Source organism: Rhinichthys klamathensis, unplaced genomic scaffold (assembly GCF_029890125.1).
Source record: "Rhinichthys klamathensis goyatoka isolate OS25496 unplaced genomic scaffold, OSU_Roscu_1.1 h1tg000236l_1, whole genome shotgun sequence".
In the NCBI taxonomy this organism is placed as follows: domain Eukaryota; kingdom Metazoa; phylum Chordata; class Actinopteri; order Cypriniformes; family Leuciscidae; genus Rhinichthys; species Rhinichthys klamathensis.
In genome coordinates this window covers 1,079,195-1,098,892 of record NW_026606759.1, presented here as the reverse complement: position 1 = coordinate 1,098,892, position 19,698 = coordinate 1,079,195, and the positions used below count along the sequence as shown (strand labels likewise).

Here is a 19,698-nt window from a genome sequence, read left to right as displayed (position 1 = left end):
GGCTGGACATGTTGACAAATTTGATAATAGCTTATTTCCCAGTTGAAATATAGATTTAATGGTTCAGAAAAATCTGTTCATCCAATCCATGTGTATTCACCTGACCTCGCACTACAATTATTTCACTATAGTCTTGCTTTGGGTGGCAGACTGCCAACTAGTCTATTTTTGATAGCATATGTCAAATATATATATATATATATATATAATTTTTATTGTACCACAAAGTGATTACTTAGTGTGTTTTTCTTAGTGTTGTTTTAAAAAAGAAACATTTATCAAGAGAACATGTTGAATGTAAACCAAAAGAACAGCTTAATATCACGCAAGTTCAGCTGGAGTGAGAAATACAGAGTAAACCACAGAGGCCTGAAATCATGGTTTCATTCATATCATTGTGTAGGCTATTGTACAAACATACAGTGTCTTAATGTCTAATAAAATATATCCACAAACTCTCAGTAAACTGCAGAACCTGAAGTCACTGATTTTCAGAGAGATTTTCTGAGCAGAGCACAGCTTCATGCGATACTGAGCAGTGACTTCAGGAGCGCAGACAGAGAGAGACACTGAAGCGGAGCAGAAACAACAGAGACTGACCTCAGCCATGATCACCGCTACAGTCAACATTGAGACATATTCACATAAATATTACAATAATGACATAAAAGAAGACATTTAGCAAAATGTCAATATTTATTTGTCCAATAATATAACTAAAACTGTTAAATATGCTCTTAAGTGTTATCCTCTTTATTATTCTAATAAAGCATTTATTAGCATAACACATTCATATTTGGAGTGGAATACATTCCCTCTTGAAGTGAAACGGTTTAGTGGAGGGTCAGATGTGGTCGCTCTCTCACCGTCACAGCGTGTGCCTGTGTGGTGGAGTGTGTATCCCGCGGGACACTCGCAGCGGAAGGAGCCGTCCGTGTTGATGCAGCGGCCGTTCACACAGATCTCGGGATTCTCCACACACTCGTTCAAGTCTGAGACACACAGCGATACGGCGGGTCAATCTGTACAGCTGGGGTTAATGTTTTTAATGATTTCTTTGCAAAAGACAATCAGTGTGTCTTCTTAATGCATTAAAGTAAGATATTACATTATTTTAATATTAATTTACAACCCACTGTTATACCAGTCTACAAGAATCAAAAGACGTATAGTCCACAGTACCTTCACGCGTGTCCCCGACACCAGGGACGATCCCATGGCCGAACGGACACAGATCCTGAAATGCAGCTGTGAACACACACACACACACACACACACACGAAGCATGAAGCCGTGAGAGCGCAGTGGTGCTGATGATGATGGTGGTGATGATGAAGGAGGAGAGCTTGGGTACCGTGCTGCAGTTTGGGGCACAGCTCGCAGGGGTCGCCCCAGCCCGCTCTGGCCAGGAGGCTACAGCAGCACTTGGCTTTGCTGGCGTTGAACGCCTGCGGGACAGAGCACTTGCCATTCTCAAAGCGTGTGAAACAGAAGCTCTCTCTAGTGTCTGGCACAACAAACAGCAGGAAGACCCATAAGCATTATGTGAGGAATCACAATGTTTTATTTCAAGACATTTCTTTTATTTCATGTTTTTGTTAGAAACAATGTCAGTTTATAACTACTAACAGAAGCTCCTGTATGGAGTTATTGGAGAGAAAGCATGAGTCACTCAGCAGAGTCAGCAAACATGCTAGTTTAACTACTTCAAAAAGTACCACTACTGAAAAATGTCATTTAAGTTTTCAGGACTAAAAAATATTGAATTCAGTTGCGAGACAGGGTTACAATTCTGCATGTGCAAGTGAGCGCATGTGTTAGTTTCTGCGTATGGCCCTTAGCAATACAGCAATGGTTTGTCTAACCATCATATTTTATTGTAATTTCCTTATTTTGACAATGCTTTATTTTGTATAATTAAACAGCACATTTCCAATAATTGTAAAGTTTGAGATAGAAAATCAAATGCATGGGATGAATTGTTGGTTGGAGGTGTTATGAGATGGAAGTTATCTGGAACTGTAAAGCAGTCGAGACATGGACCTAAATTAATTAATTAATAAACAGCTCTGAACGTTTGTCCGTCAGCCAATCAGAATCAAGCATACCAGAGCATTGCAGTTCCTTTCACAAGGAGAAAAATCATCCTATTTTAAGACATCCTCAAATGACCACATGCAACAGAACGCTATTCTATTACAGAAGAAACTGGAAAACACATTTTTGTAAAACTATCGTTCTATAGTCCACTTTATTAATTCTGTAGCTTAACAACTACAGTCTACTAACAGTCTACTACAGCCTCTACTTGAATAAGTGTTGGTTGACTTGTAGTTGCAAAGTTACTTATAGACAAACAAAATAAAGTGTAACCAAAATTGCATAGGCTTTATACATTCTAAAATTAATTCAAAGGCAAAAAAACAAACAAACAAAACAACAACAACAGCTTAGTGCAGTCAGTTTCAGTAATGTGTAATCAGGTCATTAATAATGGTCCTAATGGGCTTTTTAAAAAATAATTTCTTATTTTTTTCTGTTAATTATGGGTAAAATATAAACCAGACATTTTCACCCGTTTAAGTTTAGTCAGATAAACAGGGTTATGATGAATTACCGTAACATCTGCGTCGATCTTCTGACAGCACAAATCCAGGTTTACACACACACTCAAAGCTGCCCAGACTGTTGAAACAGGAGCCGTACGCACAGATGCCGGGCTCCTCCGAACACTCGTTCACATCTGACACACACACACACACACACACACACACACACACACACACACACACACACACACACACACACACACACACACACACACACACACACACACACACACACACACACACACACACACACACACACACACACACACACAAACACACATACACAAACACACACACACACACACACACACACACACACACACACACACACACACACGTATGACTCTCTCCCTCTTACTCTCAAGAAGAAATTGCGAATATGCTTTAAAACGGACACAAAAGCACCATAAAAGTATCATACATATGACTTTGAACCAGATCATGGACTCGTATTGTGGATCAACAGAATAAAGATCTGAGAATAATGTGTTCATGAATTAGATGTCACTACTAACTCACATGAACATGCCAAGGAAAGCTGGGGAGGATGTGCAGATTTTCAGAGAGATTTAGCCTGTTCTCACAAAGACAAATACTTAAAGTATATAGGGACCAATTTTTACAAAAATATTTTTAGGGTGCTTTTCCCCCCAACTCCACAAAACAAAGAAAGTCATTGAAAATCATAACGACATGAGAGTGAGGTATCCAATGATATCAAGACTAATTAAAGTGGTCATGTATAGTAGAATAAAACAAGATTTCATACATTAAACAACAAAACCCTGTGCAATATCACTTAAATATCATTACCCATAGTATAAACTTAATTCAACAAAAAATAAGTCAACCTTTCATTACTGAGATTCACAAAACTGTTAATGTGTTCAGTGCCTCAATATGTGTGTTCAGACTCAGTCTGTCATGGTTCATGAATTCATTGTTTCCTTCTTGTCTTGTGTTGCTGTTGTTGTGTGTGTGTGTGTGTGTGCGAGTGGGCGTTACCACTCGTTCCAGTTGATTAGCGATCCAGCTGATCGTACTCCTCTCACAAGCTGCATCCTATTCACTCACCTTTAAATACTTATCGCACTCTCCTCTCTTTGTCAGATCGTTGTTTGATGTCCTTCGTGTGTGTTGGTCCTGTTCCAGTCGGCGTTGCTGTTCGTGCTCTTGTTCCTGTCTTTGTTCTCCTGGCTCACGCTCCGGATCTGGATTACATCACCATTCACTACTTCATCATCTCATCACTTCTTCAACCGGATTGCTGACCATCTAGTCCCACCAGTCTTCCTGAGAATCACGAACATTTGGTTAACACTTTCCTCAATTCAATAAAGAGTTTTACTTGCATCCTTGCTTCCGTCTCCTTGATCATGACAGAACGATCTGACCTGCAAATGGAAGCAGCGAGTAATCCACTTCCAACGGGAGGATTTTGTTAACTCCAGTATTCTGCGCATGGACAATCAGGAGAAGAATCTGAACGACACGGCACGGGCTGTTCAAGCACTGGTGACGCAGGTGTCCGAGCTCACCCAGCAATTACAACAGCTGCGAGCTCCCACTGCGCCACCCTCACCGGCCGTTCCCCCCACCCCACCGGAGAGCGCTTCTCAGTCAGAGCCCCGCCTACCTGTTCCGCAATCCTATGACGGTGAGCCAAGCTTTTGTAGAGCATGTTTAACTCGTTGCTCAATGCATTTCTCTCTGCAGCCTAGAACCTTTTGCAACGAGCAATCCAAGGTTGCATTTGTGCTTACTCTATTGACTGGGAAAGCTGCGCTATGGGGGACGGCGGTGTGGGAGAACCAGGATCCATGCTGCGCCTCGTTCCAGACACTCTCCGCCGAGATGAAGAGAGTTTTTGATCCAGCCGGTCAGCCCCGTCTACGATCACGAGCCCATGCAGGTCGGGCGAGCTCTGCTTTCCCGGGAGGAGAAGTAAAGGCGGAGATCCCAAGGAGCAGCGGGACACTACGCTTATAACTGTCCAGTAAAAGGCCAAGCCCGACAGTAAGTATTGGGCTACTGTCGGGTGGGATATCTGCTGAGAAGACCTCATCAACATCTACGCTCCTCCCGGTAAGACTAAGATGGTCAGCCCACAATCACGACTGTCAAGCACTGGTGGATTCTGGGGCTGAAGGTAACTTCATGGACCATTCATTTGCGCACTGATTTCAAGTTCCCCTCTTACCCCTCACCCGTAAGATAGTCGTACATGCACTCAACGGTCAAGATCTACCCATTATCTCCCTCATCACCGGACCCGTCACACTCATCACGTCAGGCAACCACTCTGAGACACTTTCATTTTAGATACTGGACTCTCCCCTCGCACCCATTGTTCTTGGACACCCCTGGCTCATCGATCACAATCCTAAAATTGACTGGCAGCAAAGATCAGTGTTGGAGTGGAGCAGTAAATGTCATGATTCCTGTCTTGTGTCTGCCTGTTCGTCTGTTGCTGTCTCTGTGTTTCAGGAGGAGGCAGTGGATTTATCTAACGTGCCCGCGGAGTACCTAGACCAGAAGGAGGTGTTCAGTAAGTCTCGTGCTGCTTCTCTTCCTCCGCATCGTCCCTATGACTGTGCTTTAGAATTACTGCCAGGTAAGTCTCCGCCTAAAGGCAAGTTATATTCGCTCTCTGTTCCAGAGAGGGAGGCTATGGAGAAATATATTTCTGATTTCTCTAGCAACAGGATTCATCCACCATTCCTCTTCTCCAGCGGGGGCGGGGTTCTTTTTTGTGGGGAAGAAGGACGGATCTCTGCGACCTTGTATTGATTACCAAGGGTTGAACAGCATCACAGTAAAGAATACCTATCCTTTGTCGTTGATGTCTTCAGCCTTCGAGAGGTTGCAGGGACTTACGTAACGCTTATCATTTGGTCCACATCAGGAAGGGGGATGAGTGGAAGACTGCTTTTAACACCCCTAGGGGGCACTTTCAATACTTGGTCATGCCTTTTGGTTTGTCCAACTCCCCAGCAGTCTTCCAGGCACTCGACGTGCTGCGAGATATGGTTGATCAGTTCATGTATGTTTACCTGGATGACATATTGATATTTTCATCTTTTCTCCAGGAACACGTTCAGCACGTTCGGCGAGTGCTTCAGAGATTGCTAGAGAATGGGCTTTTTGTCAAGGCGGAGAAATGCGCTTTTCATGCACAGTCTGTTTCTTTCCTAGGATACATTGTGTCGACTGAGGGAATACGTATAAGATCCTGAGAAGGTTAAGGCTGTGGTGGATTGGCCAAGTCCAGATTCCCGTAAGGCCCTACACAGGTTTCTGGGATTTGACTACGTTCAGGTGGTCAGACGCAGCTGAGGCCGCATTTGCCAAACTGAAAGGCCGCTTTGTTTCAGCCCCCATCCTCATTCAGCCCCCTCCGCAGCAGCTCGAGTTCTTACCAGAACCAGGAAATATGACCATATTAGCCCGGTTCTGTTAACACTGCTGCATTGGCTGCCTATTAAACATCGTATAAGTTTTAAAATATTGTTGATTACTTACAAAGCACTAAATGGTTTAGCTCCGCAGTACTTGAGTGAGCTTTTAAAGCATTATAGTCCTTCACGTCTATTGCGATCTCAAAATTCCGGCCAGTTGATAATACCTAGAATATCAAAATCGACTGCTGGCGGTAGATCCTTTTCCTATTTAGCACCAAAACTTTGGAACAGTCTTCCTACCATTGTCCGGGAAGCAGACACACTCTGTCAGTTCAAAGCTAGACTAAAAACACATCTCTTTGACCTAGCATACACATAATACATTATAGACTTCGATAATTCAATGTTAGGCTGCATAGATTAGGTCAGCCGGAACTGGGAACACTTCCCTTAAATCCAGATGTACTCGTTACATCATAAGAAGAATGGCATCTACGCTAACTTTAGTGTCTTTGTTTATCCCGAGGTTTTCCTGCAGCCTGCCGGATCCAGGCCGTATCCAGATCTGACGAAGGAGATTCGCCTGGACCCGATGACAATGCAGTGCTGAAGTGTCAACTATCCTCTCCCTATGGAGGATCCCTTTCCCACTCTACAGATAAAGCGTTGTTGAAAATCCGGTTCGCGTACCCCGAAGTGATAAAATAAAATTCTGTATCAAATTTATAGGCAAGACAAGTAGTTTGTTTAGGCATGGTTTGTAGGGAAATTACAAACCTGCGCACACATATTCAAACGAATATAACTATAGAATAAATTTTTAATGCGCATGTGAACGCCATCAGGTCACAGGTTCGCGTTTAAAGTCTGTTTAGAGAGAACGCCGTCGTCTTAGTGGCCCCTAATGTAATAACAAATAATAATTTTGCTGGAAGTGAATCAATCAAAACCAACTTTAGCTGGAAATAACATTATTCAAAATTGCTATAAAGCCAAAACAATCTCTGTTACCGTAAATTGTATATTTATCTCTGTAAAGCTGCTTTGAAACAATCTCCATTGTTAAAAGCGCTATATAAATGAAGATGACTTGACTTGACTTGACTCATTACCCCTGATACATCACGTCAGTTCGTGGTGGAGGTCGATGCGTCAGAGGTGGGGGTAGGTGCAGTGATATCCCAGCGTTCTCCCACAGACGACATGATGCATCCGTGCACGTTTTTGTCTCATCGTTTGTCTCCTGCCGAACGCAATTATGACATTGGTAACAGAGAGTTGTTGGCAGTCAAGTTAGCGTTGGAGGAATGGCGTCACTGGTTAGAAGGGTCGGGGGTACATTTCATCGCCTGGACCGATCATAAGAATTTGGAATACATTAAAACCGCCAAAAGATTGAACTCCAGGCAGGCTCGGTGGGCACTTTTTTTCGGACGTTTTGATTTTACTCTCTCGTACCGCCCGGGTTCCAAGAACATTAAACCCGATTCTTTGTCACACATTTTTTATTGTTCCGAACGCCGGTCTACTCCCGAGTGTATTTTACCTGAGACTCTATTTATCTCCACACTCGTATGGGAGGTCGAATCGGTCCCATATCGCACTAGATTTTATTTCCTGCCCTCTGAGGGTAACATGGTCGTTTTGACCGTGGTGGACCGGTTCTCGAAGGCGGCTCACTTTATTCCCTTACCCAAATTACCTTCAGCTAAGGAGACAGCGTTGACAGTCGTAGATCACGTCTTTCGCTTACATGGCCTCCCGATGGACGTGGTCTCCGACAGGGGACCCCAGTTTGTGTCCAAATTTTGGCGAGAGTTTTGTAAGTTACTGGGAGCGACTGTTAGCCTGTCTTCAGGGTTTCATCCCCAGAGTAATGGCCAAACCGAGAGAGCCAACTAGGATCTGGAGAGGGTGTTGCGATGTTTGGTTTCCAAAAATCCTTGCTCATGGAGCCAGCAACTGTCCATGGTGGAGTACGCCCACAACGCGTTACCAGTGTCGTCCATGGGCCTATCTCCGTTTGAGTGTAGTTTAGGTTACCAGCCACCAATATTTTAAACTTGCTCCCAAATGTATTGGCCCGGTCACTGTCACCAAGATCATTAGTCCAGTGGCAGTCCGCCTCAACTTGCCTCCGGCGTACAGGAGGATTCATCCCGTCTTTCATGTATCCAAAGTTAAGCCCGTGTTTCATTCTCGTATTAATCTGCCAGTCCCAGTCGGCGTTGCTGTTCGTGCTCTTGTTCCTGTCTTTGTTCTTCTGGCTCACGCTCCGGATCTGGATTACATCACCATTCACTACTTCATCATCTCATCACTTCTTCAACCGGATTGCTGACCATCTTGTCCCACCAGTCTTCATGAGAACCACGAACATTTGAACTTTCCTCAATTCAATAAAGAGTTTTACTTGCATCCTTGCTTCCGTCTCCTTGATCATGACACAGTCCTCCCCGGCATGAAGGGCACCAGTGTTTCAGAGATCCCACATATTAAGCAATCATTGGGCAATCAATGTTGATATGGCAACACAAATTGCATTTAATTTGCATTACAAAGTTATATTGGTTCAATATCACATTTGCACCCTCAATTAATGTTGAAACAATGGTGATATTTTAACAAAAAAAATGTATGATAATGTCATTAAATCACACTATGAAATGATGTTGGTTCAATATCACTTTTGCAACCACAATTAATGTTGAAACAATGGTAAGATTTCAACAACAACAAAAATCAATGGTAATGCCATGTCAGTGAATCAACATTCAGAGGCCTTTGCAATTTGGAGGCCAGTTTCAAAGATACAGTCGAACACATCCACCTACGCAATCTTGATCATATTTTGAATTCAGAAATTGTTATAATACAGCCAAAGATAATTTACAGGGAACATAAATATTTACTTTACCTTCCGAGTCTTTCGATCATTTGTCACGTGACAGACGCAATGAACTTGTTCATGAATGACCCATCACTAATCTCTTATGCGCATCATGGGGGGTTTTAACAGAAAACCGTTTTAACAGAAAACTCTTAAATTCTCTCTATAATCGACAACGATTATCTGTACAGAGGTAAAGGGAAGGAGGCCTTCACAGGGAGGGACTAGTGACACTTCAGGACTGCGTTGTCGTCGTGTACAGGCGCAGGTCCTTCATCAGATCTGGATACGGCCTGGATAGGCAAATGCAAATGCAGAATTGCACCTCAGCCCATAGCAAAGGCTCCGCCAGCGGTGGCACTCATGCAGTGTAAGCAATGACGCACGTCCGAGTGAACGAGACGGAGGGAAGCTACCGAGTGAAAGGCATGACCACTTTGGACTGGAACGCAGGCCTGGTTTAGTTGAGAAGCAGCCACTGGTGTTCTGCAGAGACACATGCCTGCATGATCTGGTGCTCATCACTACACATCACTGTTCGTTCAATGCCACCGTCTCCACCCGTGTGCAGTCCACTTACAGATAAACCTCAATGCTGATCCAACATTCTTTAAACGTTGAGATGTCAATCTCACCCAGAATGATGGTTTAGGTCCAAACTCAACATTGTATCAATGTGGTGTTGCTGTCTGGGATGTCCTGCCATTCCTCAGCAGCGCTTCACTGGAGGTTGTGTTGCTATAGTGAACTATCTAAAGGTGTTCTGTCGGACTCGCGTCACACGTCGTATTCTTGAGGGATTTAGATGTGCACTTTTTCGGGGCATCATTTCCAACTCTGATTAGTGATACTTTGGCAGATTTATTCCCCCTGATACTGCAGACACTACCAGTATGTTTCAGTTGGTCACTGATCTTCCTGTAGTTGAGAAGTCTCAACACAATCAGATTTTTTCTGTCTCACAATCTCTGTCTGTCTCAGAATTCGGACAATAAGTATAAGACTGAGAAAGTTCTGGCGTTCACAGGTCACTTTACTAACATGTTTATGCATTGGAGAAGTGATACCATTTTGAATCATTTGACATTTCAGTGATATTGCACAGGTGTGTAACCTCTTACTGGGCATCCCAGCTCTTACCTACACAGTGCTCACTGTGGACGATATACCCATCAGGACACACACATCTGAAAGAGCCATCCAGATTCACACAGGTTCCAGGAGCACATATCCCAGGAATCATAACACACTCGTTAACATCTGCATTTACCAAAACACAAGACAGACACTCATGATATTGTCACAGGACTCCCGTCAGTCTACGAATCCTAGAACATAATAACAGTGTCCAATTACACTGAATATCTATATTGTTATTAATTTGTCAGTATCGTTGTTTATTTCACATGAAAACAATGGTAGATAACAGAACTACCGGTATATGTATAGATAACACTATGAATTATGATTGTAAGTGGCTTAGGATAGAAGTGTAAATACGAGGAGTCTCAGATGGACACTTTAGTCTGATCATAGACAGCAACTGGTCATGTGTCATCTGGGTTACATAATCAGCTTACAAAAAATAAGTACTTGTCATTTTTTTTTGGATTACATGATTACATTATTCACACAATGGCAGTAAATTACTTTTTTGTCAGCCAAACACCTTTGATTTACAATATTTACTTGAAGCACCCCTGAGATAATATTTCAATAATTAGGATCTCGGATGTCGGTTAATGGTCACAAGACATGTAGGTAAACAAATTAATTTGTTGAATCTTTTTTAGAAATCGTTTTTAGTTTTAAATAATTAATTAAAATTGTAATTTGAAATTTTTAAGATTTAATTAATTATTAGCTTTGTATCAAACAACCCCCTGCAGATCCTCCACCCCAGACTGGGAAACCTTATATACTGTGCTGTTTAGTGCACTTCATCTAGTTGATAAAGAACAGAATAATATATATATAATATATATATATATATATACACTCACCGGCCACTTTATTAGGTACCCCATTAGTAACGGGTTGGACCCCCTTTTGCCTTCAGAACTGCCTCAATTCTTCGTGGCATAGATTCAACAAGGTGCTGGAAGCATTCCTCAGGGAGTTTGGTCCATATTGACATGATGGCATCACACAGTTGCCGCAGATTTGTCGGCTGCACATCCATGATGCGAATCTCCCGTTCCACCACATCCCAAAGATGCTCTATTGGGTTGAGATCTGGTGACTGTGGAGGCCATTTTAGTACACTGAACTCATTGTCATGTTCAAGAAACCAATTTGAAATGATTAGAGCTTTGTGACATGGTGGAAGTAGCCATCAGAGGATGGGTACATGGTGGCCATAAAGGGATGGACATGGTCAGAAACAATGCTCAGGTAGGCCGTGGCATTTAAACGATGCCCAATTGGCACTAAGGGGCCTAAAGTGTGCCAGGAAAACATCCCCCACACCATTACACCACCACCACCAGCCTGCACAGTGGTAACAAGGCATGATGGTTCCATGTTCTCATTCTGTTTACGCCAAATTCTGACTCTAACATCTGAATGTCTCAACAGAAATCGAGACTCATCAGACCAGGCAACATTTTTCCAGTCTTCAACTGTTCAATTTTGGTGAGCTCTTGCAAATTGTAGCCTCTTTTTCCTATTTGTAGTAGAGATGAGTGGTACCCGGTGGAGTCTTCTGCTGTTGTAGCCCATCCGCCTCAAGGTTGTGCGTGTTGTGGCTTCACAAATGTGACCCGTCACGGAAACCAGGGACACAAGTCGGCAGCACAACTTGCGAGCAAAATGAGAAAGAAGCGTTTTTTTCCAAAATTGGTGATTTCCGCTTTTTTGCAGAATCTGTTAGTTGAGATCATGAAGAAGCCTCTACATGTTTGAGATAACAGTATTGGTATATTTAAAAGCGTACATTTTGAGGTTGAAATCGGCTTGTTTTTCGGAGATTCTAGCATGCAGTAGGGGCGTGTCATTGTCTGTGTGTATTTCCATACTGAATAGCCGCCGGCGCTTTTGCCCCCGCCCCCCAACAGCGTGGCTACTTAATATGCAGCGCTCTGGCCGGCTCTATCTGATATCAAAATTCAATGAAGATGGACGCCGCAAAGATTGTCGCAGACGAGCTGAAGCGTGGCAGTTACACCGAAAATGTTTTCGCCGCACTTTGTGGGCTCGGGAAACTGAACCGGAGGTATGGGCGCGGCGCGCGCGCCCTCGGTGCTTGAATACGGCGGCTCGGCTCGCTGACAGCGGTGGCTAACTGTTTCATATGTGATGTCCCGATTGCTTTGAATGGGGAACGTTTTGTGAACAGGGAACAGACTTAATGGACTGGCAACAATCTCCATAGAACATGAACTGGCACAGAGAATCGAAATAGAGGATGCAGTTAAGACCTTTGCTGCGATGAAGGCCTGCCGTGCGCGTTTCTGAAACGTAAGTTAAGCTTCATTTGCTCTCTAGTCGTTATTTAAGATGCTGAACCTGCTGATGATCTAATGTGCTTGCGGACATTTCATTTGTGTGTGTATACGCACATAAGAAAGTGGTGTAAAGAGATTTGCAACAGTAATCTGAGGAGGAAATATGATTATTTGGAAAATTCCTGTCATGACTGCTTAAAGAAAAATGCCAGCAGGCATTTACCTCCTGCATAAACTTTAATATTGTTGACATTTTGGGCACACGCGCGTTGCGCACTATTTGCGTTATATGTAGGCCTATGGCTTATTGGTCTTTGTGTGTTGTTGCTGGTTTTGCGTTATATGTATATGGCATATTGGTCTTTGTGTGTTGTTGCTGGTAAACGTTGCAAATAGAGGGGCAGCACAATTGTTTTTCGCCTAGAGCGGCAGAAGTGCATTCGCCGGTCCTGGGGGTGAGTTTGCATTAAGCATTAAAGTTTGTCGTTTTGTTTTAATTCTAAGAACACGTACATGTTATCTCATGTTTAGTCTGTTTAGACCTTCCCATACCTACCTATTGTTATTAGCTAGCTCAGGAAAGAAAAAAAAGCTGTAAAGCACAGGGGGAGCTTTACAGGGGGTATGGCTTATCTAAATGAGATGTAAATGAGCCCTATTGTCACTCCCAGCAGGAGAGAGAGGTGAGAATGCACAATCTTTTGAGGCCGTTTTCTCCCATTTTACCTTTTTTGAGTTCCTACCTTCAAATGGCCACAACTTCTCCAAATATTATCAGATTTCCACGTGTTACACATCGTTGGAAAGCTTGGAGACTACACTTTCAGAATCTATGAATAACTCAAAATGCCGAAGAACCGACTTGTGTCCCTAGTTTCCGTGATCGGTCACAAATGCTTTGCTGCATACCTCGGTTGTAACGAGTGGTTATTTCAGTCACTGTTGCCCTTCTATCAGCTCGAACCAGTCTGGCCATTCTCCTCTGACCTCTGGCATCAACAAGGCATTTCCGCCCACAGAACTGCCGCTCACTGGATGTTTTTTTCTTTTTCGGACCATTCTCTGTAAACCCTAGAGATGGTTGTGCGTGAAAATCCCAGTAGATTAGCAGTTTCTGAAATACTCAGACCAGCCCTTCTGGCACCAACAATCATGCCACGTTCAAAGTCACTCAAATCAACTTTCTTCCCCATACTGATGCTCGGTTTGAACTGCCGGAGATTGTCTTGACCATGTCTACATGCCTAAATGCACTGAGTTGCCGCCATGTGATTGGCTGCTTAGAAATTAAGTGTTAACGAGCAGTTGGACAGGTGTACCTAATAAAGTGGCCGGTGAGTGTATATATATATATAATATAAACATTTAAAACTACAATTTTCTTCATGTAATATGTAATCAGTAATAAACTACAGTTTGTGAAAAATCTACCTAGCACTGCACATAATACATGGCAGACTTCACAGTTAATAATAAGTATAAATGAATTCACCTATACAGGTCTTGGCGTCGAGGCTGAGTTCATAACCCTCTCCACAGAGGCAGTGGAAGGAGCCGATGCTGTTAACACACCGGCCGTTCCTGCAGAGCCGAGAGGGCAAAACTGCACACTCGTCAACATCTACAGAACACAAGAGCTTTCATCAGCATCTTTCACTACTAGCTGATCACGTTTCAAAAACCTGCAGAGAAAAAAGCTTCAGAAAGTTCCTACACAAGTTGAAAAAAAAAGGGTCCCACTTTATATTGAGTGGCTTTAAGTACTACTGTATGTACTTACATTGAAATTAATAATTTGATACCATGTACTTATTGTGTACATACATGTTTTTACATTGTACTTATATTTTAAAAATGCCTGCATGTAATTACAGCTGTATTTAATTTATGTAATTACCTTTATAATTACCGATTGACCCTTTCTTTACACCTTAACCGACCCTTAAACCAGCCCACACACACCTGACCCTAACCTGACCCGTATCACACCTTAATAGCAGCAAAAGTGTTTTACAATACAACATGAACACATATTTTTCACTTATAAGTACATTAATACTTATTTTTCGATGCAAGTACATAGTACTTAAAGCCACTTAATATAAAGTGGGACCAAATGTACTATACAAATCAACAGTAAACATGTGTAAGGGAGCAACATCATTACCTGTACAGTAGTTATTACTGGCGAGCTCAAACCCTGGATGACAGAGACAGTTGAAAGAGCCAATCGAGTTTTTGCATGTGCCATTCCCACACGGCTGGCGTGAACACTCATCAGCATCTGCGGGAGATAAAACACTGGCTGTACAGTAAACCGCTCTGGGGAAACACAGCAGCCCTGAGAGGGCACTGGTCCTCATGGAGTAGATGTGATATGAAGAGGTCTTACCCACACACATCCTGCGGTTCAGCGTGGCTGTGAAGCCGGTGTGGCACATACACTCGTATCCTCCTGCAATGTCCACACAGTCACCATGACGACACACGCTGGGCGTCTCCACACACTCGTTACGGTCTTCATGGAGGAACAGAGATGACAGACTCAAATTACAAACACCCACAACTCTTTTAAGATAACTTGCATGATTAACAGTGATTGGAGACATTTGGAAATGCTGAGTGGGAGCTCTCACTCGCAGACATGAGACTGTTCTCAGTGACTTCCAGATAATATCTTCCAATTTGTGTTTTAATAAGGTGAACTCATTTCCTACTAGCTCATGAAGGCAGTGTGTGTGTGTGTGTGTGTGTGTGTGTGTGTGTGGGGTCCTCTCACCAGCACAGGCCCCGTGGGGCGTGAGTCCGTACCCATCAGCACACTCACACTGATAGCCACCCGGACGGTTGATGCAGTCTGCATTCCTCTGACACACTCGCTCTCCACTGCTGCACTCGTCAACGTCTGAACACACAACACACACACACATCACAGAGGCTCGCAGTCACTGACCATCCACATGAACAGGGTTAAAAGCGTTATTGGAAATGATATTTCTTTCTTTTTTTAAATTGTATTTACTTTTTCTCATATAAACATTACACTTCAATCAGATGTACCTCAGATACTGTATCGAGTATCCTCATATCAAAAAACATACACACACAACATACAAATATATGCACATACATACACCATATAGTCGAGTTTGCCGTACATTTATTCATCAGAACTATAAACTTTTTTTATATTTTTTTTTTTACAAAACAACAAAAACGAGAAAAGAACTATGTACATGTAGGGAATAGTTTTTCTGGGTATTCTGGATATTAACTAGAAAATAAAATCAGGCCTTTGAGATGTTGCATATTTGGTCCATTTATCCCAGCATAAAGCAAATTGTTCCAGTTTATGATTTACAAATGCTGTTATCTTCTCCAATTTGTACATGTCCATTGTAATTTCCATCCATGCGTTTAGGGTAGGGCTCTCGTGTCAAAGCTCTTCTTTACAGCCACCAGCAATATATTCATTAAATATGTATCTCTTTTTAACCATTCTTGAGGTATATGTCCAAAATATAAGGATTTACTATCAAATGGTATTACACATTTAAAAATATATTGTAAAGGATTATGTATTCCTCTCCAATAATTCTTAATAACAGAGCAATCCCAGAGAACATGGCAATGGTTTGCATTTTGGTTTCCACAGGAAATGTTATATCTTTCAACCAAATTGCTGCATTTTTGTTCAATTAATAACTGTGTGGGACAAACAGGAGCATCGCTGGCCCATACGTTTTGGAAATGTCCAAATATACGTCGTACATATTGGTTCGCAATTTTTTAAAACATTATCAGACGTTTTGGGAAGACCTTTGGGCCCAGATCCTGGAGTTAAGGATGCTCGCATAACAAAATCAAAGAGTCAACATTCTGGGATTGTCACACTTCTTGCACGGAGACTGATCCTTCTTAACTGGCAAGAAACAAACACACCAACTCACTCGGTTCGGTTAAGAGATGTCATGCAAATCTGCAGTTGGAAAGAATTAGATTTGCCATGAAGGATAAAGTGTATAAGTTCTACAATTTAGTCAATCAGAAACAAAGGTATTTACAATACTTGTGATAAACTGTTTGTTTGTTTTTGTTGTTTTAATTCTCCCTTTCCTTGGTTACATCTTTGGGAGAAAATGGGGTGAGGGAGGTATTGTTAAATAATGTAGTGTAAAATGAGAAGACATCTTCAAATTCTTTTCAAAAAGGAATAAAAAATATTTAAAATAATTGTGTACTGTCACTCTGTTGGTGACGTTAAGTAATTAGTGGGTCATTTGCCTTTTACCTGTGAGAAATGTTCTCCAGTAAAATTAGGCTTTCTAGTAAAATAATACATGTTAATCTCACAATTAATGTTAATTTGAAAGTTTACTGATGTTGTGTAATAACAATGTATTAATTGATTGTGATTGCTTGACCTTTGTATTTCTAGAATCTTGTTCTTTTAGATATATGTGTATATATGAATGCCCACTGTGTCGCCAGGGGAAATATCTTTCATCTGGTGTTACAGAAATAAACTCAACTCATGAAAGGCGGTTCCTCGTGTCTCGCCGGTGGTTTGAGTGCCGCCTGTCAGATAAGGAGTTTTACACGTGCACACAGATCTGTGCCTGTAATCTGCATACGAACATTTTCACGAACAAATGATGCTTCTTCAATAACTTTATGAAATGAAGGAACACAGAAATCATATACTCCGGTGGCTTCATGAATGCGTTTAGACTGGTCTTGAGGATGGCGGTCAGTCTAGAATACTCATTAACATTAGAACAAGGTTATGAACAAATTCATGTGTGTGTACACGTGTTGAATTGTTAGATTTTTTTGTGAAAGAAATGATCATCTTCATGCATATAAATACAAATAATCCACACAACTATTAGTGAATGAGACCCACTGTGAGTATTGTAATGTTTGACAGTCAAAAATTGACTGTTTTGTATGGAAGTAAAATGATGGCAAATGTTTTTTGCGCAAGAAAACAAATCAGCAGCAATATGATGTTTTTGATCGATTTGATGTTATTGAACTCTGAAAACAGAAAGAATAACTTTTTTGGTTTGAATGATCTGAATCACTGCCTTGACTGCATGTTCAAGGCTTGCGTTAAAGATTGTTGCTATATTACAAAACATTTCACTGTACCAATGTTTTTATGGATCCTAAAATTCTGCATAGGCTACAGGACAAATGAGCTGCCCTGTGTCCAAACCCATGGGTTCATCACATAAAGGCTGTTACACGCAGTCCTGTCAGACCAGCAGTCCCACTACGCCAGGATTTTTGATTTCCTAATATTTCCTCATTTAGTAATAGGCTTTTTATTTGTGAAAATAGTAAGCAGTAAATTGGCGAATTCCAATTGTCTCATTACTCTCTGCATTTTACAAATATTTGGGATGCGACAGATACAATATAATTTGCGATATACGTGTAATTATGTATGGAAGTGATTTGAGGGCTGATTTTATAAGTGATACAACACACTTTACTTGAAGGGGTGTACATAAGACTGACATGACACCTTCATAACCATGACATGACATATGTCATGAATATGAAGTAGGGTTTATGCATGTTTATGACAACTGTCATTAAGTGTCTTTCGCTCAATAATGACATTTTAAATGCAAATATGACATTGTTTAAGATGTCTTTGTTATGACACCTTGACATAAACCATAACATCATAACCTGTCAGTGTCTTTGTGATGACAACTTGACATTTAAAATTAAGTTAAACTGTCATGTGGTTGGTTTTGACATTGGCTGTCATGAGGCCATTATAACTGTGTCATGAATATTTTTCGTGACCTCAACTACAGTGGTACACATTCAATTTGTCATTAAACAGTTATAATGGCTTCATGACAGCCAATGTCAACACCAACCACCTGACAGTTTAATGTAATGTTAACCAATAAAGCTAAGTGGTTTCTTAAGTTTGATAATTGATCTGCTAGGTCATGTTTATGACAGGTTGTGTTGTCTTAGTAATGTCAAGTTGTCATGACAAAGACACTGACAGGTTATGATGTATTGGTTTATGTCAAGTTGTCATAACAAAGACATCTCAAACAATGTCATATTTGCATTAAAAATGTCATAATTGAGCGAATGACACTTAATGACAGTTGTCACAAACATGCATAAAACTTCCTTCATATTCATAACATGTGTCATGGCATGATTATGAAGGTGTCATGTTAGTCTTATGCACACCCCTTCAAGTAAAGTGTTACCCAAAACTTTACAACAATAAGGGATGACGTCATTACGGATACCATTTTATCGGTAAAAGGCCAATTCGATGGAAACTGGCTGGAGACAGCAAATTTCGCAATCTTATTTAACGCATATTCACTTTGTCGATAACAAAACAGAACAAAAATGGAAACTTGGCTAGTGTAACAATATCATTTTTAAACAAAGCGGGTTGAAAACCGGTGAACTTAGACTTGAAATTGCCACACTAAATAAGCCCAGTAGTTATAAAGATTTCTGTGTGAACGGCCCCTTACAGAGAGAGAAGCGATCAGACCTTCACAGATGAGCAGCAGGTCATTGTACGTGAAGCCTGTGGGACACTCGCAGTGGAAACTGCCCATGTGGTTCATACACACACCATGAGCACAGACGCCTGGGATCTCACGACATTCATCAATATCTGAAAGAGCAGAACAAAAACATCACACATGATGTAAAAAGGTATTTCTGCCATTTCTACTAAAAAATTTCACTAACTGCAAAAGTTGTCTTTACCTTTTGGTTTTCCAGTTTCAAAGTCAATCCTGAATCCGGTCACACTGCCACAAAGACTTCTATAGTCCCCTGAAATCCAGTAGAGTAGACATTTACATGCCAACCCCCCATATTTCTGATCGATTGCTTGATTAAAAAATCTAAATGCTGCGTGGTAAAACTGCAATAGCTGTTTTTTAACCGGTTTTATTTTTGTCAATTGTTGTCATCTTCTTTGCTGATAGTTCATTAATGCAGTGATGACAGGTGCACACATTTCAATTTTTCGCTTTTTCAGTAAATCATGAAAAGATAACTGTGAATGAGAAAAAGTACCATCTACATCTGAGCCTACTTCATCTTTCTAGAAGAAAATCAATATGTACACTAGCTGTGTTTGCCTGGTGTTTTTTTTTTTTAGAAGTCAAGCTACTGAGGATGCCATGTGAACACTATTGTGTTTCATTTGAAGAAGCAGAAAAATGCATTTTCTTTCAACTTCTGCGTCGGAAAATAGGTGTTTCTCTTCCCTCATGGGAGTTTTGGACACCTGATGTCATCTCATGAGTAGACTTTAAAAGATAATGATCACATTGCCTATG

The 19,698-nt window shown here is 41.4% G+C and overlaps 1 protein-coding gene across 1 annotated transcript in view; it reads right to left on the bottom strand.

Annotated features, from left to right (window-relative positions):
* The window catches only part of LOC130099783 (fibrillin-2), a 178,827-nt gene that overhangs the window by 46,610 nt on the left and 112,519 nt on the right, over window positions 1-19,698 (bottom strand). Inside the window, exons 40-50 of the mRNA XM_056265589.1 lie at window positions 19,118-19,186; window positions 18,897-19,022; window positions 15,126-15,251; window positions 14,739-14,864; window positions 14,514-14,630; window positions 13,839-13,967; window positions 10,041-10,160; window positions 2,618-2,743; window positions 1,355-1,507; window positions 1,183-1,248; window positions 867-992 (exon numbers count right to left, since the gene is read on the bottom strand). Coding sequence (XP_056121564.1) covers window positions 867-992; window positions 1,183-1,248; window positions 1,355-1,507; window positions 2,618-2,743; window positions 10,041-10,160; window positions 13,839-13,967; window positions 14,514-14,630; window positions 14,739-14,864; window positions 15,126-15,251; window positions 18,897-19,022; window positions 19,118-19,186 — 1,284 coding nt within the window. The remainder of the gene's footprint in view (window positions 1-866; window positions 993-1,182; window positions 1,249-1,354; window positions 1,508-2,617; window positions 2,744-10,040; window positions 10,161-13,838; window positions 13,968-14,513; window positions 14,631-14,738; window positions 14,865-15,125; window positions 15,252-18,896; window positions 19,023-19,117; window positions 19,187-19,698) is intronic.